General features: G+C 44.0%; 1 protein-coding gene across 2 annotated transcripts in view; it reads left to right on the top strand.

Moving 5' to 3' along the window:
• Window positions 1-21,728: 21,728 nt before the first annotated feature.
• The window catches only part of PARL (presenilin associated rhomboid like), a 63,585-nt gene continuing 61,748 nt past the window's right edge, over window positions 21,729-23,565 (top strand). For both annotated transcript variants that reach the window (XM_068545431.1, XM_068545430.1), the window contains exon 1: window positions 21,729-21,889. In XM_068545431.1, the coding sequence (XP_068401532.1) occupies window positions 21,765-21,889 (125 nt within the window). In that variant the 5' untranslated portion in view covers window positions 21,729-21,764. The remainder of the gene's footprint in view (window positions 21,890-23,565) is intronic.

Here is a 23,565-nt window from a genome sequence, read left to right as displayed (position 1 = left end):
TTCGGGTACACATTGTCACGTCCACGGCCAGAGTCATTGGGGCCCTCGTGTTTGGCCGCCACTTCCTCTTGGAGGATCCCTTCTTCCAGGAACTGATTCAAGCCATCGACTTTGGCCTGGCCTTTGTCAGCACCATTTGGCGCAGGGTAAGCTGGCCCTCGGAGAGGCAGGTGTGCCGACCATTGGACAGCTGGTGGCCCAGGGCAGGCAGGGGCCTCAGCCAGGGCATAGCAGGGAGGGTGTCAGGTAGGCAGGAGGAAGGCCATGGGGCCTGATTCTGGGTTCCTCAGGCAGCCTCTGCTCAGCAAAATGACGATTCACAGCATCAAGGTTCCTTTATTCTGGTTGAGCACGGAAGTGTGGGCAGGGAGTAAGAGACAGGTTAAATCCCCTTAAATACAGCTATCTGGGCCTGCGACATCCTAGCTGAGCCCTGGATCCAATCTCCGCTACTACTGCTTTCATTACTGTCTAGATTACTTTAGGAGTGTGGAGAGTTTCCAGATGACGAGCAGTCCTGGGATGCCCATGTCAGAGGTCCCAGACCACTTTGGTGCCCTCAGCACCATTCTGAGCTGCCCTGACTCAGGGTCAGCACCTGAGCAGCCCCTGGGCGGGCCTCTTCCCCCACAGCTGTATGATCTGTTCCCCTGGGCCTTCCGCCGCCTCCCAGGCCCCCACCAGGAGATGTTTAGGTACCAGAAGGCTGTGCGGGGCTATATCTGCCGGGAGATCAACAGACACAAACTCAGGACACCTGAGGCCCACAAGGACTTCATCAGCTGCTACCTGGCCCAGATCACTAAGGTGGGCCTGAAACAGCTGCGGAGGGAGGGAGGGAGGGAGGGACGGAGGGGGCTGTCTTTCCGGCTGCATCTCATTTCAAGGCCACGGCCTCAGTTCCTCATCCTGGCCTCAGTTTTTCAGAGCACGCTGAAGCAGCAGCCGTTTGGGTTTTTCCCTCCCTATCTTTTCCCAGGCCAGCGCTGGCTCCTGCAGACATGGGTAGGGTGGGAAGCAGGGGACCTGGCTGATGTCAGGGCAGTTCCCCCCTCAAAAGTCAGTGCAGTCCTGGGACTCAGGCCCTTCTGACCCCAGAGGAGTTCTGGTCCCACAAGTTTAGGGACAGGCCAGGCCTCAGTCAGGGAGATGCCAGGGCTCTGTGAGAGGAGAGCTTCAGACTCGGAGCTGCTCTCCCCACCACTCATCCCCCACCCACCAGGCCATGGACGACCCTGTCTCCACATTCAATGAAGAAAACCTGATCCAGGTGGTGGTCGACCTGTTTCTGGGAGGCACCGACACCACGGCCACTACCCTGTGCTGGGCACTCATCTACATGGTCCAGCATGGAGCCATCCAGGGTAAGGGGGCCGTGGTTACACCCTGCTGACTGCCCCATGCCCATTACCCCTGCTGTGGGCTTCTGGGCTGGAGGAACCTGTCCCCATCACTGTCTTTGGCCTGTGGCCCCAGGGGTGGGTGCTGCTCTCACTGCTGTGGTGTAGGAGGTGTTCATGGCTTTGAATCAGATGGAGGGGCTGGGGGGTGGGGACTTCTAGTCGCACCCTGCTACTTACTGAGGGATCCTGGGTAAGTAATTCAACCACTTAGGAACAGTGTGAAATGAGGCAACATGATTTCACCCATTCAGTAATGATCCAGCACCTACTAAGTGCCAGGCCCTGTGTCAATGTCCACTCAAGATCACAAAGGAAAAAAAGGTGGCTAGAGTTCTCTCAGGGACAAACTGGCCATGACCTAAGTTCAAATCCTGGTTCCACTAGTTTTGTGACCTTCAGAAAAGTACCTGTCCTGTCACAGCCTCAGTTTTCTTGTCTGTAAAGTGGAGACAACAGTTCCTACCCCATAGGACTCTTTGTATATAGAACACTTGGCACATAGTGGGTGCTCAAATCTGGGTCCTAGCCCTTCCCTCAAGTCCCCCTTGGAGGAGCAAATCCTGCCAAATCTTGTTCACAAGCTCTGCCTCAGAGAGGGGCTGCCACTGTTGGGACCAGGGGTGGCTGAGGGGGGTAGGGCAACCTAGGGGCGACGAACCTTGGCAACTGTCTCTGGGTGGGGACGAGGACGGTGGGGCGTGGTGGGGAGGTCGGGCTGCAGCCCCTCCCGGGACCCACGCGGAGCCGCCTGCAGAGAGGGTGCAGCAGGAGCTGGATGCGGTGCTGGGTACCTCCCGGGCCGTCCGCTACGAGGACCGCGAGCGACTGCCCTACACCCGCGCCGTCCTCCACGAGGTGCAGCGCCTCAGCAGCGTCGTGACCGCAGGTGCCGTGCGCCAGTGCGTGACCTCCACCCGTGTGCACGGCCACCCCGTGCCCAAGGTAGGTGGCCCCAGTGTGACCTCATGCCCGATCCAGTGCCTGCAGAAAGCACCCTTCGCTGGGCTGCCTGCCCAGCACAGCCACCTGCTACAGCTTCTGCCTGTCTGCCAACTCTCAGTCAATCATCCGTCCATCCATCCATTCATCTCTATCTATGTCATTCCGGATGGAGAGTTATGATTGTGAAAGAATACACTCAATTAGGGATATTTTTAAATGTTCTGTATTGTTCAGAAGTAACCCCTGCAGACAGTTTAACACACCTCTTTCCAATCTTTTTTGTCCGCATATATTTTACATAGCTGTGATTATGCTGAATATATAACTCTGAATCTTTCATTTCACTTAACATATCATTCTGATTCTTCTACATTACTGGTTCCCAAACTTCTAGGTACACCAGAATCACATGCAGGGCTTGCTAAAATGTACATTGCTGGGAGCCATTCCCAGAGTATTGGGGGCGAGGGCTGAGAATCTGCCTTTCTAACAGTTTCCCAAGTGGTGTGGATGCTTTGGGTCCCGGGACCACATTTTGAAAACCACTGTTCCACATCACTCTAAATGGCTGCATAATGTTCCACCAAATGGATGTTTTGTAATTCTTAACCCTTATTGGTGAACATTTAGCCTATTTGCAATTTATGTGCCTTAGGCTTGGTCTGCATTTTGTGTTATATCCTTAGAACTGATTTCTAGTAGAAATGCCTGTCTCGTTTCTTTCATTTTATAACTAGGTTAAGAGAACAAGTACTGAATAAGGAGAGATAGAGGAATAAAGGTAAATCAAACTGTTTAGGTCAAGAACAGCCACTGTATGTGTACATAAAACTTGAGTCTGAGCTTCCCTGGATCAAGTCAAAAAAGGAAATCCCAATTAGGTATGGCTCTCATTATGTCATAAAAGGAAGCATGCCTGTATCAGGAAAACTTTGGCTTATCACCCTTCAAGAAGTTATTATGAAGATCATCAATCATAATACCTTTTTGAGGGCCAGTGGACAATGTATTGGGTGGTGCCTTCAGTAGGGGTTTAAAGATACAGAAATATTCTTTCATATGGTAGCTTCTTCTTATCTTCAACCCATTTTAAACGGTGAAAGTTTAAAATGGATACATTTCTGCATGGAGTTAAAAAATAGAGTTCAGGTTTGCAGCTCTCTGGTGATTCAGCTTGAAACAGGTTTCTGTGCAGGTTTCTGACATGAACTGGATAACAGTATAATAATTCCTGCTCTTTGCCAAGCCTTACTGTTTGCTAAGGGCTTTGAGTCCACTACAGCATTCAGTCCTCACAATGACTGACTGCCATGCAGATCCTAGATAAAAGATATTTATTGAATTAGTTGTCTATCTCTCTTGCTTTGTAATAAATTACCCCCAAACTTAGCAACTTACAAAAATAGCACTTCTGTGGGCTAGGGATCTGGGTTTCTGTGGGTCAGGGATCTAGGTGCAGCTTAGCTGGATGCCTCTGATTCAAGGTCTCTCATGTTGTTATGATGAAGTTGTTGGCTGGGGCTGCAGTCTTATCTGAAGGCTCCATGGGGAGGTTCCACTGTAAGAGCACTTGCATTGCTATCTTCAGGATTCAGTTTCTCCTGGACTGTTGGCTGGAGGCCACCCTCAGTTCCTTAACATTGGGCCTCTACATAGGGCAGCTCAAAACATAGCGGCTGACCTCCATTAGAGAGAGCAAGTGAGAAGACAGAAGCTACAGTCTTTTTGTATCCTAATCTCAGATGTGATATCCCATCACTTTTGCCATATTCTATTTGCTAGAAGTGAGTCACTAGAGCCAGCCCACCCTCAAGGGGAGATGGTTTTATGGGGAGTGAATGACAGGCATCAAGAATCATTTTGGGAGTGGGGTGTCATTTTAAAGGAAATGTAGCACAGGTGTGTAGGTGGCAAGGTTGCCATTTTAATGAAGATGAAACAGAGTCACTCATCTTGGTGCCCTATGCACGGAGGTGCGCTCTGTAAGACTTTCCTCAGAAAGGGACTTTGGCTCAGCACTGATACTCCAGCCTGTCTCTGGTGGAAGCCTCAATGGTACCAGGTGGTACACCATGAACACATTGGGGATAGAAGGTATGGGGGCCCAATTTTTTCCATCATGAGAATCTTTGTTCAACTCTTACAACCATGGTTCAGGGCAGGCTTGACAGCAAGGGCCCTGCCAGGATGTGATTATTAAATTCTTATTAATTTGATCAGACTTGAGATTCCTGTCTCCATGCATTTTTCTCTTCATAATAACCCTGTCCTTTAGATGCTGTTGCTACTGTTATTCTTTTTTTTTTTTTAACAGATAGCTTAAGAGAGCTCAAGTAACTGCCCCAAACACACAGTTAGTAAGGTACTTAACTGAGTTTCGAATTCATGTCCCTCTGATTCCAAATTTTTTGCTGTACCATACTCCCTGCCATTCATATTGCTCCAAAAATGCCTCTTTAGGAAGGTAAATGAATCAGCACATTGGAAGGAGGTGTTTTGCATTGTCTATTGGTCTGCCAGATTGGCTAATACTGAACAGTCCTTGACAGTTTTTGGCCATCAAGTTCAGAGGTTAGACAAATGTCTCCTTAATTGTGAGGATAGGACCATGTCATCAACTCATTTTGCTGTTATCCTGGTAGGAGGCCCCAGGCCCTGGTTGTCCAAGAGTTGTTCCAAATTAGGTCAAGTTAAAAAGGAGGGAACTAAGGTTCAGCTCTGTTTTATGCCGTTTGGGATTAGAAATTTCCTTATTAGTAGCCCATTCCTGCCAATTTGATTCTAGGAGGTGTTCTGTGATAAGAGCTCCAGGAAACCATTAACAGCCTGGAATCAATATTGAGCTTTTCCAACTTGGGCGAGAGACGTCTCCTGAAAGTAGAATCAAAGCTTGACAGTAGATCATTAAATGTTACACATATTCCTAAATGGTTCTTAACCATTCCATCAGTCGAGTGACAGTGACAACAGCAATGGTCCCTAATACAGAGGTGGCACTTCAAGCCTGTCCCTCTTCAGACATTCTATTTGATTGTAAACTCCAAGCTGCCATTTACTGGGAAGAAGTTGGGATAGAATCCCCAGGAGGTATCAGCAGGCAGATGGCTCTATAATTTGGAGGAGAGGGAGGGTTGCCCTTGTTGTGTGCTGGGTAGGCTATGGTCTGAGCCTGTCCCATGAATTAATATCAGTTAATCACTTTGCAAGGAGTCCAGAACATTACCCAGAACAGGATATAAATAATTCTGGAGGGAAAAGAGCATCTTGCCAGGAGCCTCTGCATCTGAAGGTGATTATTAAGAACTGTTGTAATGCAGAGGTTACTTCATCCCTGGTAGTGAAAATGGAGGGAAATTCCCAGGACAATAACTAGGAAACAAACAGCTCACTCAGGCAGCAGCAAGAACATGTGCTTCCCAATCCCTCTGATTAAAGCCACGGAGTAAAGAGGTCTGGATGCCTGTCAGTCGGATGGCTAAGGTCAGGCCCCTCCCTTAAGGCTTCAGTAGAGCAACTAAAAAAAAAAAAAAGAAGAAGAAGAAGAAAAAAGAAAAGTGCCTTCTGAAAGTATTTACATTGTCTGAACTTCTGCATTCTTCACTGGCTTCTCTTTGGTGTGCAGGCTTCAAACTGCTGAGTTTTTAATTTTTAATTTCAAGATGCCTTTGTCAAAACTGAGAATCCTGTGGCCAGTTCTCTAGTCCCCACAGGGGTGACCAGTTTAATTATCTGGTGTTGGTTACTGAGCCACAGGATATGAGGCCTTCCTCAGAACACCTGGAGCTGCACTCCCAGGTCCCGGGTCCATAGCCAACCCCATCCTGGTTCCACTTTGGCTTCCTGGTCAGCCCAGGGCCCACGTGATAAGGAGCAGAAGTCACCAACAGGAGCCTTTGGCTCCTTTCTGCTCCCATCTGTTCAGTCTGATTCTCTTTCCAGTTATTCACTTCTTTGAGGTAGAGTGAGGGCTCGGGTTAGGTTAGGGTTAGAGGTCACTCTCTCCTCTCCCTAATCCTAAGGTTTGAAGTTTTCTGTCTCTTCTTCTCTCTGCCTTGTTACTCAGTCTTTCTTTCACTTTGTTTGTCTGCCATTCCATTTCTCCTCTCTCTCTCTCCCTCTCTCACACACACACACACACACACACACACACACACTTACACACACACACCGCCAGTATTCATTGCCCTGTGCAGAACTTGGTCCCCTCCATTCATGCCCAATAGCCACTGGCCCTCTTACTAGGAGGCAGAAGCTGAGTTTCTAGCCTGGGCCGGTAGTCTTTAGGATGGAGGTGGGTGCCCCTTAGCCAGGAGAGCATAATGCCCAACAACTTCACTGATGTGAAGGCCTGTCTGCTGAATCTCTTTGAGGCCCCTTGGTCCCAGGCAACTCCCCTGTGCACACCGAGTGTTCTCTGAGCTCATATCAGCCCAGCATCAGGGCTGGGTGCTGGGCCAGCTGAGCTCCCTGAGCCATACCAGCTCCTCTCTGCAGGGTACCATCATCTTGCCCAACCTGGCCTCTGTGCTCTATGACCCTAAGTGTTGGGAGGCCCCCCCAACAATTCAACCCTGGCCACTTCCTAGACAAGGATGGAAACTTCCTGGTCAATGAGGCCTTCCTGCCATTCCTTCCTGCAGGTACTGGACACAGCACTGGGTCATGGGTGGTGGGTGTGACGGGACAGGCACAGGGACAGCTGCCACCCTCTGACCTTTCCTTCTGCTTCCAGGGCATCGGGTGAGCCTAGGGGACCAGTTGGCTCGGATGGAGCTCTTCCTGATGTTTGCCACCCTCCTCAGGACCTTTTGGTTCCAACTGCCAGAGGGGAGCCCAGGGCTCAGGCTGGAGTACATCTTTGGGGGCACTCGGCAGCCCCGGCCCCAGAAGATCTGTGCCGTGCCCCATCTGAACTGCCCCAGCCCAGGTCCTGGAGAGGAGGGCGTGTGGCCAATGGCAGGGGGCGGGGGCGGTCTGGAGACTTGTCCCCCACAAAGACCTTCCTTAGTCTCTTTTGGCTCCTGAAAAGTTGAAGAAGAACAGAGGTTCACCAACTCAGCTGCCTGTGGTTCCCCCTAACACAGGCTCTGATGAGTGACATTGGAGAGTAAACGTATTAAGGACTCTACAAAGGTGGCTCAGTTTTGGTAGCTCAGTACTTAGGATTTTACAAGGTTAGTGAAGAGGTTTGGCCTTGAATCACTTCACAAGATTAATCTGGGGAGTCAAGCCTCACAAGGTGGCAGCTAAAGAGGTTCAGAGGGAGAGGCATTTGAGAAAAACTATAAATACAGTAATGCATCCAAATACTATCTATGCTGGCCCCTTATAGTCCAAAAACGGGGAAGCTTATTTTCTGTCCTCTTCTGCCCTCTACTGACTGGATGCCAGAAGTGCAGATCCCTGCCAACACAGGGCAGGGAAAGAGCTTCCCTAGTCTCTGTATCAGGCAAAGCCAGCAAATTAGGATGCCCCAAGGTTTAAAATACCATGTCTCCAGACAAGTCTTGCTTATTAAAAAAGAATAACTTGTGTTAAGGAAATTCAAATTAAAATCAAAATGAGATACCACTACACACCTATTTGAATTGCTGAGAACAAAGCCCTGAGCCCAAGTACTGGAATTCTCACACAGTGCTGATGGGAATGTAAAATAGTACAACCACACTGGAAAACAGTTTGGGAATTCCTGGTACAATTAACATTATACCATACAACCCAGCTGTCTCACTCCTGGTATTTAACCAAAAAAGATGAAAATATATGTTCACAACAAAACATACTATCTGATTCCATTTCTGTGATACTCGAAAAGACAAAACTATAGGACATAAAACATAACTGGTGGCAAGGTCTAGGAGTAGGGATATGGGTTGACTATAAAGGGACACAACGGAACTTTCTGGGATGATGGAAATGTTCTGTATCTTGATTGTGATGGTTACACAACTGTATGTGTTTGTCAAAAATCATTGAACTGTATACTTAAAAGGGTGAATGTTATTGTGTATAAATCATATCTCAGTAAATCTGACTTCTAAGAAAGAAATGTCTTACCTTTCTCCTTTGAGTTATTTAAAAGATGTACCTATGAATTGTAAACAAATAGAACAAAGCACAGATGTAGAAAACAAACTTATGGTTACCAGGGGATAAGGGCAAGGGAAGGGATAAATTGGGAGATTGGGATTGACATATACACACTACTATATATAAAATAGATAACTAATAAGAACCTGCTGTATAGCACAGGGAACTCTACTCAGTACTTTGTAATGGCCTGTATGGGAAAAGAATCTAAAAAAAAAAAAGCGTGGATATATGTATATGTATAACTGATTCACTTTGCTATACACCTGAAACTAACACAACATTGTAAATCAACTATACTCCAATAAAAATTAAAACAAACAAACAAACAAAGGGTGTCACTCATCATCCCCTTATACAAAGGGTTAAGTCGCAACCCACTTACCAGGGGTAGTGTAGTCACCCATGACAATGCACTCTGAGGGGAATTCAGGATGGAAAAAACAGGACGAAGCGTTCTGTATTTTGGGTATAAAGGCCCCTAGATAGTTAAGATGCTTACCTCAGGAAGAATTTCAATGACCCCCAGATTCTTGCATTTTCCTATGCATAGATAGATAAGCACTAAAATCATTAACTTTGTGATTAGCAGTAACCTTTTTTATGCTTAACTACATGTATTTTCCACCAAAAAATTCATATACATACTGGCCCCTCCCCTACCTCTTTGGAGCAGTTCCTCAGGGCTCTCTGAGAGGCTGTCTCCCGAGCTACAGTCCTCAGTACAGTCCCTGAATAAAACTGAAACTCACTGCTGTTAAGTTGTGTGTTTTTTCAGTGGACAGAATGAACCAACATTTCTAATTAGTAGGATATCAGTCATCACTGTGATGAAATAAAATTCATATTTTACGGCAATACAACAAATTTAAACAAAAATTTTCTTTGCCGGTTTGGGCCTCCTCCCTCCCCTTTAGTGTGTGTCGTGCATCTGCGTTAACCAGACCTCCTTAGGAGATAACCTTCCTTCTTAATCTCGTAAGGGGCCATGATGACACATGACCCACTACTCGCTTTATACGTGCAGATCTGGATTGTGTAAATTGTCAGTAATACGTCATTTGATGTATATTTGTCTCAAAGACTTACATAACTGTGCTTTGACCTCTAATGGGTGGAACAGTCCTCAGAGCTTTCTGAAAGACTGTCTCCCAGGTTAGAATCCTCAGGTTGGTTCCAATAAAATTTTCCATTTCTTTCTTAGATCGACTATTAATTTTTTCATCCACAACTGCTACACTGAGCTGGGAAAATTCCAGCCAGAAATGAGGAAACTTGTATTAATTAGCCTCTGGCCTTTTTGCAAGCAAATGTACAGTTCTTCTAGGCTTTTTTTTTCTTCTTTTTTTAAATTGAAGTATAGTTGACATACAATGTTTCAGGTGTACAGCAAAATGATTCAGTTATATATGTGTGTATATATATATATCTATATATATATATTCTTTTTTAGATTCTTTTGTGAAAAAAGGTTATCACATTATAGGTTATCACAAGATATTGAATATTGTTCCCTGTGCTATACAGTAGGTCCTTGTTGTTTATCTATTTTATATATAGTTGTGTATATATGTTAATCCCGAACTCCTAATTTATCCCTTCCTCCCCCTTTCCCCGTTGGTAACCATGAGTTTGTTTTCTATATCTGTGAGTCTATTTCTGTTTTGTAAATAAGTTCATTTGTATCATTTTTTTAGATTCCACATATTAGTGATATCATATATATGTCTTTCTCTATCTGACTTCACTTAGTATGATAATCTCTAGGTCCATCCATGTTGCTGCAAATGGCAATATTTCAATCATTTTTATGGCTGAGTAATATTCTCTTATAGGCTTTTAGAAATCTTGAAGCTTTCTCACAGATACCTCATTTTCTGTGTGGAACCATACCCAGTGCCTGGGGAGTCCAGAGTGGGGCCCTCTGGGCAAGCAGGGTCCCAGAAAGCAGCAGAAAGCCTAGGGTTCTCTTGCCTGGGTGATCCCCTCCCAGGGCTGGCAGCCTTTTGTGACCCAGGCAGGCTCTAGTGTGGAGAAAATAAAGTGGGCCCTAATTCGACTACTTCTTGCCTCACTCTCCTAATCCTCTGTCAATTCTCTCCCTGTTAGAGCCCCTGTGGTATAATAAGAAATGCATTTGGTCTCTGTCCCTTGTTCCTGGCACAAAGCTCCTCAAACCCTTGGAATTTCCCAAGCGACAGGAGTGCCTATAGACTGTTGGTCAGAAGCACGGGTGATACCCTGAATTTGTGACTGGCATCAGAAGTGGGAAATGGGAGCAGTCCTGTGGGACTTAGCCCATAACCTGTGGAATCTCCAGGTAGATCATGTCAGAATTGCTTCGTGGTGTGAAAAACATGCATTGGAGCCACTATCTCAAGCTTGCAGCACCCTCTAACACCCACCCCCACCCCCATCCAGCCTCCTGTCTTTGATCCTGCCTGACCCCCTGCATGTTACTCCTTTCAAAGGCCAACTTTTCCAGGAAGCTTTCTTTCACATGGGCTTCGACCTTGGTTGAAATCTCAGTTTTGCTATCAATAAAACTCTCGTGTGCCTCTATTTCCTCATCTGTCAAATGGAATGATAATAGGAGTTCTCCCTTAGGACTGTTGTGAATGCCAGTGTTCAGCATAGAGCCTGGTAAATGATAAGTGCTCAGCTGATGTTGATGGAGATCTCTTTCCCCCATGCACACACACACATAAGCACTACATCTTCATTTATGGCCCTAAAATGAAAATGATGACGAGAGGCGCCCTTCCCCTGTGGATGGGCTTCCACTTCAGTTTCTGATTATAATCTCACGATGATAGCTGTTATATGTTTTTGTTGTTGTTGTTTTGGTTTTTTTTTTTAAGAATGGGCTTCTATCTTACAGGATGCAGTACAAGCTTTGAATCAGAGGACAGTGTTGTAATATATCTCATAAGCCCATGAGTCCAGAGGTGGTAGTGGGGAGAAAAGAAAAGCCTCCTGTTATTACACCTAGTAAACTGCTCCGATAGCTTTTTTTTTTTTTGAATTTTTGAATTTTATTTAATTTACTTTTTTATACAGCAGGTTCTTATTAGTCATCAATTTTATACACATCAGTGTATACATGTCAATCCCAATCTCCCAATTCATCACATCACCACCATCACCCCCCCCCTCCACTTTCCCCCTTGGTGTCCATACGTTTGTTCTCTACATCTGTGTCTCTATTTCTGCCCTGCAAACCAGTTCATCTTTACCATTTTTCTAGGTCCCACATATATGCATTAATATACGATATTTGTTTTTCTCTTTCTGACTTACTTCACTCTGTATGACAGTCTCTAGATCCATCCACGTCTCTACAAATGACCCAACTTCGTTCCATTTTATGGCTGAGTAATATTCCATTGTATATATGTACCACATCTTCTTTATCCATTCGCCTGTCAATGGCCATTTAGGTTGCTTCCATGACCTGGCTATTGTAAATAGTGCTGCAATGAACATTGGGGTGCATGTGTCTTTTTGAATTATGGTTTTCTCTGGGTATATGCCCAGTAGTGGGATTGCTGTGTCATATGGTAGCTCTATTTTTAGTTTTTTAAGGAACCTCCATACTGTTCTCCATAGTGGCTGTATCAATTTACATTCCCACCAACAGTGCAAGAGGGTTCCCTTTTCTCCACACCCTCTCCAGCATTTGTTGTTCGTAGATTTTCTGATGATGCCCATTCTAACTGGTGTGAGGTGATACCTCATTGTCGTCTTGATTTGCATTTCTCTAATAATTAGTGATGTTGAGCAGTTTTTCATGTGCTTCTTGGCCATCTGTGTGTCTTCTTTGGAGAAATGTCTATTTAGGTCTTCTGCCCTTTTTTGGATTGGGTTGTTTGTTTCTTTAACATTGACCTGCAAGAGCTGTTTATATATTTTGGAGATTAATCCTTTGTCCGTTGATTCGTTTGCAAATATTTTCTCCCATTCTGAGGGTTGTCTTTTCATCTTGTTTGTAGTTTCCTTTGCTGTGCAAAAGCTTTTAAGTGTCATTAGGTCCCATTTGTTTATTTTTGTTTTTATTTCCATTACTCAAGGAGGTGGATCAAAAAAGATCTTGCTGTGATTTATGTCAAAGAGTGTTCTTCCTATGTTTTCCTCTAAGAGTTTTATAGTGTCCGGTCTTACATTTAGGTCTCGAATCCATTTTGAGTTTGTTTTTGTGTATGGTGTTAGGGAGTGTTCTAATTTCATTCCTTTAGATGTAGCTTTCTAGTTTTCCCAGCACCACTTTTTGAAGAGGCTGTCTTTTCTCCATTGTATATCCTTGCCTCCTTTGTCATAGATTAGTTGACCATAGGTGCGTGGGTTTATCTTTGGGCTTTCTATCCTGTTCCATTGATCTATATTTCTGTTTTTGTGTCAGTACCATATTGTCTTGATTACTGTAGCTTTGTAGTATAGTCTGAAGTCAGTGAGCCTGATTCCTCCAGCTCCGTTTTTTTCCCTCAAGACTGCTTTGGTTATTCGGGGTCTTTTGTGTCTCCATACAAATTTTAAGATTTTTTGTTCTAGTTCCATAAAAAATGCCATTGGTAATTTGATAGGGATTGCACTGAATCTGTAGATTGCTTTGAGTAGTATAGTCATTTTCACAATATTGATTCTTCCAATCCAAGAACATGGTATATCTCTCCATCTGTTTGTATCATCTTTAATTTCTTTCATCAGTGTCTTATAGTTTTCTGCATACAGGTCTTTTGTCTCCCTAGGTAGGTTTATTCCTAGGTATTTTATTCTTTTTGTTGCAGTGGTAAATGGATTTCTCTTTCAGATTTTTCATCATTAGTGTATAGGAATGCAAGAGATTTCTGTGCATTAATTTTGTATCCTGCAACTTTACCAAATTCATTGATTAGCTGTAGTAGTTTTCTGGTGGCATCTTTAGGATTCTCATCTGCAAACAGTGACAGCTTTACTTCTTCTCTTCCGATTTGTATTCCTTTTATTTCTTTTTCTTCTCTGATTGCTGTGGCTAGGACTTCCAAAGCTATGCTGAATAACAGTGGCAAGAGTGGACATCTTTGTCTTGTTCCTGATCTCAGAGGAGATGCTTTCAGTTTTTCACCATTGAGAATGATGTTTGCTGTGGGTTTGTCATATATGGCCTTTATTATGTTGAGGTAGCTTCCCTCTATGCCCACTTTTTGGAGAGTTGTTATCATAAATGGGTGTTGAATTTTGTCAAAAGCTTTTTCTGCATCTATTGAGATGATCATATGGTTTTTCTGCTTCAATTTGTTAATATGGTGTATCACATTGATTGATTTGTGTATATTGAAGAATCCTTGCATCCCTGGGATAAATCCCACTTGATCATGGTGTATGAACCTTTTAATGTGTTGTTGGATTCTGTTTGCTAGTTTTCTGTTGAGGATTTTTGCATCTATATTCATCAGTGATATTGGTCTGTAATTTTTTTTTTAATATAAATTTATTTATTTATTTATTTATGGCTGTGTTGGGCCTTCGTTTTCTGTGGGAGGGCTTTCTCTAGTTGTGGCAAGCGGAGGCCACTCTTCATCACGGTGCGCGGGCCTCTCACTGTCGCGGCCTCTCCCATTGTGGAGCACAGGCTCCAGACGCGCAGGCTCAGTAGTTGTGGCTCACGGGCTTAGTCGCTCCACGGCATGTGGGATCTTCCCAGACCAGGGCTCGAACCCGTGTCCCCTGCATTGGCAGGCAGATTCCCAACCACTGCGCCACCAGGGAAGTCCTCTTTTTTTTCTGTAGTATCTTTATCTGGTTTTGGTATCAGGGTGATGGTGGCCTCATAGAATGAGTTTGAGAGTGTTCCTTCCTCTGTGGTTTTTTGGAAGAGTTTGAGAAGATGGGTGTTAGCTCTTCTCTAAATGTTTGATAGAATTCACCTGTGAAGCCATCTGGTCCTGGACTTTTGTTTGTTGGAAGACCTAATCACAGTTTCAATTTCATTACTTGTGATTGGTCTGTTCATATTTTCTATTTCCTCCTGGTTCAGTCTTGGAAGGTTATACCTTTCTAAGAATTTGTCCATTTCTTCCAGGTTGTCCATTTTATTGGCATAGAGTTGGTTGTAGTAGTCTCTTAGGATGCTTTGTATTTCTGCGGTGTCTGTTGTAACTTCTCCTTTTTCACTTCTAATTTTATTGATTTGAGTCCTCTCTCTCTTTTCCTTGATGAGTCTGGCTAATGGTTTCCCAGTTTTGTTTATCTTATCAAAGAACCAGTTTTTAGTTTTATTGATCTTTGCTATTGTTTTCTTTGTTTCTATTTCATTTATTTCTGCTCTGATCTGTATGATTTCTTTCCTTCTGCTAACTTTTGGTTTTGCTTATTCTTCTTTCTCTAATTCCTTTAGGTGTAAGGTTAGATTGTTTATTTGAGATTTTTCTTGTTTCTTGATGTAGTCTTGTATTGCTATAAACGTCCCTCTTAGAACTGCTTTTGCTGCATCCCATAGGTTTTGGATCGTCGTGTTTTTGTTGTAATTTGTCTCTAGGTATTTTTTGATTTCCTCTTTGATTTCTTCAGTGATCTCTTGGCTATTTAGTAATGTATTGTTTAGCCTCCATGTGTTTGTGTTTTTTACATTTTTTCCTCTGTAATTTATTTCTAATCTCATAGCGTTATGGTCAGAAAAGATGCTTGATATGATTTCAATTTTCTTAAATTTACTGAGGCTTGATTTGTGACCCAAGATGTGATCTATCCTGGAGAATGTTCTGTGTGCACTTGAGAAGAAAGTGTAATCTGCTGTTTTTGGATGGAATGTCCTATAAATATCAATTAAATCTATCTGGTCTATTGTGTCATTTAAAGCTTGTGTTTCCTTATTAATTTTCTGCTTGGATGATCTGTCCATTGGTGTAAGTGAGGTGTTAAAGTCCCCCACTATTATTGTGTTACTGTTGACTTCCTCTTTTATAGCTGTTAGCAGTTGCCTTATGTATTGAGGTGCTCCTATGTTGGGTGCATAAATATTTATAATTGTTATATCTTCTTCTTGGATTGATCCCTTGATCATTATGTAGTGTCCTTCCTTGTCTCTTGTAACATTCTTTATTTTAAAGTCTATTTTATCTGATATAAGTGTTGCTACTCCAGCTTTCTTTTGATTTCCATTTGCATGGAATATCTTTTTCCATCCCCTCACTTTCAGTCTGTATGTATCCCTAGGTCTGAAGTGGGTCTCTTATAGACAGCATATATATGGGTCCTGTTTTTGTATCCATTCAGTGAGCCTGCGTCTTTTGGTTGGAGCATTTAATCCATTCACGTTTAAGGTAATTATCAATATGTATGTTCCTTTCACCATTTTCTTAATTGTTATGGGTTTGTTTCTGTAGTTCCTTTTCTTCTCTTGTGTTTCCCACTTAGAGACTTTCCTTTAGCATTTGTTGTAGAGCTGGTTTGGTGGTGGTGAATTCTCTTAGCTTTTGCTTGTCTGTAAAGCTTTTGATTTCTCCGTTGAATCTGAATGAGCTGCTTGCCAGGTAATCTTGGTTGTAGGTTCTTCCCTTTCATCACTTTAAGTATATCATGCCACTCCCTTCTGGCTTGTAGAGTTTCTGCTGAGAAATCAGCTGTTAACCTTATGGGAGTTCCCTTGTATGTTTTTTGTCATTTTTCCCTTGCTGCTTTCAATAATTTTTCTTTGTCTTTAATTTTTGTCAGTTTGATTACTATGTGTCTTAGTGTGTTTCTCCTTGGGTTTATTCTGCCTGGGACTCTCTGTGCTTCCTGGACTTGGGTGGCTATTTCCTTTCCCATGTTAGGGAAGTTTTCAACTATAATCTCTTCAAATATTTTCTCTGGTCCTTTCTCTCTCTCTTCTCCTTCTGGGACCCCTATAATGTGAATGTTGTTGCGTTTAATGTTGTCCCAGAGGTCTGTTAGGCTGTCTTCATTTCTTTTCATTCTTTTTTCTTTATTCTGTTCCATGGCAGTGAATTCCACCATTCTGTCTTCCAGGTCACTAATCCGTTCTGCCTCAGTTATTCTGCTATTGAATCCTTCTAGTGTATTTTTCATTTCAGTTATTGTATTGTTCATCTCTGTTTGTTTGTTCTTTAATTCTTCTACGTGTTTGTTCTTTAATTCTTCTAGGTCTTTGTTAAACATTTCTTGCATCTTCTCGATCTTTGCCTCCATTCATTTTCCAATGTCCTGTATCATCTTCACTATCATTATTCTGAATTCTTTTTCTGGAAGGTTGCCTATCTCCACTTCATTTAGTTGTTTTTCTGGGCTTTTATCTTGTTCCTTCATCTGGTACATAGCCCTTTGCCTTTTCCTCTTGTCTATATTTCTGTGAATGTGGTTTTTGTTCCACAGGCTGCAGGATTGTAGTTCTTCTTGCTTCTGCTGTCTTGCTACTATATGTTGAGTTTCAACAATGTGCACCTGGCCACCTGACACATACAAAGTCATTTAATCATCAAAATGACAAGGTAGAAGTTATCTGAATTCATAGAAATGAGTCAAAGTGTCAGATTATCAATAGCCTCAGTTTTCTCACCTGCAATGTGGAGCTAATAATGCTAACTCTTTTGGTTGATATTAAGATTAAATTAAATATGACAATGCATGCAAAATACCCATCACAGTACCTGGTACATACTAAGTGCACAATAAATGGCAAATAATAATTAATACTCCTGTCCCTGGATTATAGTCAGCACACCTCCATAGATCCTTTCCACTCATCCTGACTCCTGGCTGTCCCCTGAGGACCCTGCTTCTGCCGCAGACTTTGAGTGGAGGCTGCTTGTTCTTCCTCTGTCAGTTCAGGTTCTCACCAGAAATAGCAGCCTCACTCAAAGCAATGAGGAGAGCTTCACAACAGAGCACAGACGCCAACCCGTGTGGATCAAGGAGGAAGAGAGTGGATGGAGTAAGCGCCTTTCTCCTCCCATGCTCCAATCTTCTGTTGGTGCCTGCAATTGGCTGAGTCCAGCCGAAAGCCAGAGGGCAGGGGAGCCCATTGATCTGGTCAATAAAGGTTAGTCTTGAGGGGCCTGGAGCAGGATACAGGAGTGATCTGGAGGGGCAAGAAGAGAACATCCAGCACATCCCCACTTCAGAATCCTTGGGTTCTGGAGGTGGACCACATCCTCCTCATGCCCTAATGATTCTTTCAGATCACTTGTCCACAGATCACCTGGAGCTTGTATTTATCCTCTGTTGACACTCTGTCCTCTATTTCTAGCTGTTCTTCAGCACTATTAATCTTCTGGTCACTGCTTCTCTTTCACTGAAGTCTCAGGATTCCTCTCCAAGTCCTGCTGTCATCCTGGTGACACCAAGTTAATGTGAGTAGCCCAGTCAACATCCAGGACTCTCAGTTTCTAGGCTTTCTCATCTTTAGTGACTTCCAGCTTCCTTCCTCTTCAGCCATCAACCGTATGACCACACCCAAACTCTTGTTAGCAGCTGGAGAAGCTCTCCCTAGGAAATGACAAATTCACATATCCCTATCAAGAACTGTGAGGGCTCTGAACAAGTTAGCCTGACACAGTTTTATGGATGCTGGTAGAAAACACAGAATCTTGGGTCAAAGATGAAGTACAACTTATTAGAGCAATAGCATTAGCCAGAATATCAACATTTTTGTGTTGATTCCCTGGGTTCCAATTCCCAAGGGACAATGCAATGAAGGCTAAATGACACCTGCACACTGAGGGGGTTGCATTATAGGAGAGGAATGCTGAGTTTAGGGAACTGGAAACTTCTATAATGGGCAGTAAGCATGCCCTTGCTCTGTCAAGTGGTACTAATCTCTATCTTCCAAGGTGTTATGGACTGAATTGTGACCCCCCCTAAAATTCGTATGTTGAGGCTCTAATCCCCAATGTGATGGTATTTGGAGATGGGGACTTTGGGAGATAATTAGGTGTAGATGAGGTCATAAGGTAGGGCCTCCATGATGGAATTAGTGCCCTTAAAAGAAGAGACACCAGGGAGCTTGCTGTGTCTCTCTGCCATGTGAAGACAAAGCAGTAAGTCAGCCATCTGCAACCAGGAAGAGAACTCTCACCAGAACTTGACCATGCTAGTGCCTTGATCTCAGATTTCCAGCCTCCAGAACTGTGTGAGAGAAATTTCTGTTGTTTAACCCACCCAGACTATTGTATTTTCTTATGGCAGCCCAAGTAGACTAAGATGCAAGGCTATAAGCAAATATGCCCCTTTGCTCTGGAAGAAAATGCCTTTATCTCAAGGTTGTTTGCTTGCTTACCACTTTTGTTCAACTGAGTAAATTTGAAGACCTCAATTAGATCTTTATTTAATGATTCATGAATTGGACAGTATCCCATCTTAGCAGTTAGAAAGGAGCTCTCAGGACCCGTCCGAAATGGAAGCTTATTATAGGCAGAAGGGGGAGGAAAAAGAAAGCTTTTAGCAAAAGAGTGGATTGTTTCAGGCAAGGTCACCTTCATTTGGGGGAAGCTGTGGGTCTATCAGGCAGATTACCTGACTAGTGCTGACCAGGTAATTCCAGATTGACTGGTTATAGGTCGCATTCCTGGGAGAGGCTGAAAATGCAATTAGGTTACGTATTAAGTCTTGTTTTGCTGATGTGGGGCTTAGCACAGGTGACTCCATTTTGCCCTTGTTGTTTCTTTTTAAATGCTATTAAAATGGTAGATACCCCAAGCTCAGTGTTCTTCAGTTGAGATGCAAAACCACTGCATGTTCAGCATCCATCTGGCCCATGGCATTGCTACTGTAGGGCTTGGAGAACAAGGGGAGCCCCTGCAAACACGATGCACATGATGCTTGTTGTGCTGTGGGTAATAAAGTCTTTTCTTTCTGACCCAGGAGTCTCCTGTTTTCTGCCAGCATCCAAACTAATTAGCTTGCAAATAGGGTAAAATCAAATCTCATAGTTGACACCTATGACAAAGCCAAAGTTAATTTATTTTAGTTTCTCAAAGAAGTCATGCCCTGGAAGACATCACAAATGCTACTTTCTCTACCTAGAACATTTCAGCCCTTCTCTTCTCCTGGTAACTACCATCAGTTTCTCTGGGAAGCCTTCTCCCCTGCCTCCCGTTCCTTATCCCTTGACTGCATTATTTCCCCCTCCTCTAAACCCCCAGAGAGCCTTCTGCTTCTCTGACCATAGCACTTCTTCCAATGTATTGTAATTGCCTGTTTATTTACTTGGTCCCTTCTTCCCCTGTAGAGTAGGATCTCTGTGAGGTCAGAGATAGTGTCTTCTAAAATATATCCCAGATCTAGTACATTGCTGGGCATACTGTAGGTGTTTAATAAGTATTTATGGAATGAATGTGGTGTTATACTGATATGCATAAAGCAGTATTAAAACACAGATGAAGGTCATCTAAATCAGCGTGAAGGTCTAAGAGGAAAGCCTTAAAGGAAACCAAAATGTCACCCCCAAGTATGACTCTTTAACATAAAAGTTATTTTGAGCTGAAGGCAATCAAGAAGCAGTAAATGCAGAAAAAGCTCCCCCTTTTCTTTCTAAAGGCAGGAAATAAATGTTTCCTTTCATGGAGACAGACTCTTATCAGCCCAAAGACTAGAGACCAGTGTAAAAGTAAACTCAAAATGGAGTCGGTGTTGCTAAGAGAGCCCTCTAAAATACAGCTGGGAGATCACCGAGGAAGTGTGACTTATGCACATCTCAGCCTGGATGGAATCTGGCCTTTTGACCACTTACTGTCTTAACACCGGCATCCAGAATATCTATCCAGTGTTCCAGAAACTCAAGATAATTATTCGACTTACCCTAAAATTAACTCATGACAGCCTACCTACTTATTTGACCCTTACCCTAGAATAACTGGTGAGAGCCTATCCCTTAAGGAAAATTGCCCTAAGGGATTGCCTGAGAGTCCATCATAATTCTTTTTTTTTGGCCGTGTGGCTTGTGGGATCTCAGTTCCCTGACCAGGGGTTGAACCCGGGCCACGGCAGTAAAAGCCCAGAATCCTAAACGCTAGGCCACCAGGGAACCCTCTAATTCTTGAACAACCTTGTGGCTTTTGCCTTTATAAGCCCGATTCCTTCTCTTCCCCGGAACACTCTTTTGGTTTTACCCTAATCTGTGTCTTTGAATTGCAGTTCTTGAGACCCTAAATAAAGGGTCTTTGCTCTTTGCAGCTGCGATATTGCTTATTATGAATACTAATTATTAATATGATTATTGTTCAACAAGAGACACTGGTGTAATCTGCAAACAAGCTTTGTTAACCTAACTCTCATCTTCCTACTTAAGGAAGATAAGGACTACCTAGCCCTAGTTGGACTACTCCTAGTCCAAGCCCCATTGTCTTGTCAATTCTTCACAAATTGTTTCTTTGTAGAAAAGGTATAAAAACTTCCTGCTCTGGTCACTTCTTCTGGTCTTCATTCTCTTGCAAAGACTCCCATGTACATGTAAAAAATCAATAAACTTTGTGTGCTTTTCTCCTGTTAATGTCTTTGTCACTACCTTTCAGACCTGGCCAGGGACCCTAAGAGGTTGGAGGAAAACTTTTTCCTACAGCTTCCTAGAGGAGGTGACGATTCAAGTTGGTCTGGAGGACAAATTGGTTAGCAGGCAGAGAAGGGAAAAGGTGTTTCAGGCAGTGAGGATGGTATATGAACTCGGGAGAAGTAGGGACTGGAAAAGTAGTGCCTTTCAGAAACTGCGTATGTTTCAGTATGACTGCAGCTAGGGTCAGAGGGAGGGATGGAGTGGCAGGAAATAAAGCTGACGGGTAGGCAAGGGCTGATCATGAAGTTTGAATTTTATCTAGAATCTAGATTTTCACGTCACGCTTGTACTTTTTGTTAAAGGCACATCCTCTTCAGTGTATCATAACGTGAAATGGTGGGGAGAAAAAAGAGTAGTAATTTAAGAAAACCTGGGTTGTAATATTGGTTCCTCCACTCACTTCTCTCTGGGCCTCAGAACCACGGTTTAAAAAAAAAAAAAAAGCAGTAATAACATCTATCTTAAGCGTTTTGCGAGGATTAAACACTAACTTAGGTAAAGGTACATGGCATCATTCAGTAAATTCGTTTCCCCCCCTCTTTTTCCTTTGGGTCAGTAGGATGGAGGCCTGGCGGCTTTCGCACGCCCCTCCGAGGTCCAGGCTGGGCGCTGCTGGGAGAACTGCTGCCGGCCGGACTGCTGCCGGCCGGCGGGTCCCTCTCCCTCCGGTTGGTCCGGCCTGGGAATCGGCCGCACGGGGGCGCGCTAGGCTGCCCCTCGGCACTCTATGGTTCTTCCTTTCGCCCCGGAAGTGGTTCCGGGCAGGGGTTGGTAAGTCGGGCCATGGTGGGGCAGAGGTTGGGAAGATGGCGTGGCGAGGCTTGGCGCAGAGAGGCTGGGGTTGTGGTCAGGCGTGGGCTCCGCCGGCGGGCGGCCGCAGCTGCGAGGAGCTCACTGCGGCCCTGGTCCAGCCGCGGCTGCTCGGGCGCAGGTAATGGTGGCCTCTCGGGGCTTCTCGCCTCTCGTGCTCTCGGCTCCGGCAGCGCATCCTCAGGGGCGGAGGCCGTGCGGGTCTCTTATGCTCCCCCCGGCTCACCCTCTCTTCTCACCAGCCCCTCCTCTCTCCCTTCCCCTTTACCCCTCGCCTCCGTCCAATCTTTGCTTCTCGCCGCGCCACCCTGCCCGGGTGCACAGTGACCAGCCCCGGCCCAGCTCTCCGTGAGCCCGCGGTGGCCCCTTTCCTATCCGGAGGGACGTGTCGGGAAGAAGTAGTCTGTGAGGGCTGATTGCGCACCACGCCTCATAATCACCACGCGAGCAAGTAAAGAATTAACACAGCTGGTAGAATGGCAGGGCTGAGATTTTATTCTGTCAGTCTTTATAAAACCTTTGTTTTACTACAAATTACCTTCTTTATCGTTTAGAGAACTCTATAAGGGAAGACGGAGTCAGAGGAGGGCATCACTTTGCCTCTTGCAGAGTTGTAGGAGAGGCTTTTCTGTTAAAGAAATTGGGAAGTGGAGTATTTGGTTTCTAGATGACTTGGAAAGAAAAGTCAATATTTCCCGAGTAGAAGTTGTGTGAAGAGTACGGTCTATCAGTATTTGCTGCTTTTGCATTAGAGTAATTCAACTCTAAATTTGAGAGAAGAGAGAAATCCCTGAACTAAGATTCTGATGTGTATTTGGCTCTGAAATTTCTTCCTGTTCTTTAACAGAATTTCAGCTCTGCCAGTTTCTGACTTGGTTAGATGTGTGCCTGGAATCCACCTGACTGATAGTAGCAAGGAACATTAAGTGTTTATCAGTATGGGGATTAGCCAGTGGTAAATAATTGAGGCTTCAATATGGTGGAGCCATCCTTAATTTTAAAATCACCTGGAGTGTTTGTAGACTGCATTTCCCAGGCCCTAGACCAGTCCTTCCTGTCATCTTGCCCGGTGCTGGGGGGGAGGGGGTGGCGGGGAGTAAAGAACCTGCAGTTCTAAACAAGCACTGCATGTGTGTAGGATTAGAGATTTGTGGAAAACTGGCTTATATTGTACCTTAATTTCATGATACACTGGAACATGGGGCCTCAGGCACTAATCTTAAACTCCTGAGGAAATGGAGAATGAGGTCAGGTGGAGGTGGTGGTTGATTTCAGTGGTCCTGATTCCATTTCCACTTTACTCCAAATCCCAGTCGAAATTGCATGGTTTGAGGGAGAGGAAAAGTGAATACAGTTATTAGGAAGCAACAGGTGTTAAATATTCAAGATATGTGTTAGGAAGGGAAAGGAAAAGAACTAACAACTTGGTTAATGAGGCCATTTGAAAAAAAATCATGTGCTGTTGAAGATTAGAATCACAGTTTTTTAGAGTTTTTCATTTATATGCAAAGTTTGAAATTGACATTTTTTGTGGTGACACTGAAAACTGTACATTACAAGAGATTGTAGGTAAGCCTGAAATATAATAGAATATATGTCTACTTGCCTCTAGAAAGCAGCATGAGTTTCCTTGTATATAACTTTATTAGGTCTGCTTTCACTTCTAGTGGTTCTAAAATTAGTATGTGGAGGAATGAAGTCATGGATACAGTTAAAAAGCAGAGGTCTGGGCTCAGTCCTTGTGATTTTGATGTAATGGGCCTGAAGTGTGGCTGAGAATTTGCATTTTTTTTCTTC

Source organism: Eschrichtius robustus, chromosome 6 (genome assembly GCF_028021215.1).
Source record: "Eschrichtius robustus isolate mEscRob2 chromosome 6, mEscRob2.pri, whole genome shotgun sequence".
Taxonomy (NCBI): Eukaryota; Metazoa; Chordata; class Mammalia; order Artiodactyla; family Eschrichtiidae; genus Eschrichtius; species Eschrichtius robustus.
The sequence above is the reverse complement of the archived record's forward strand: the minus strand, read 5'-3'. Positions and strand labels throughout refer to the sequence as shown.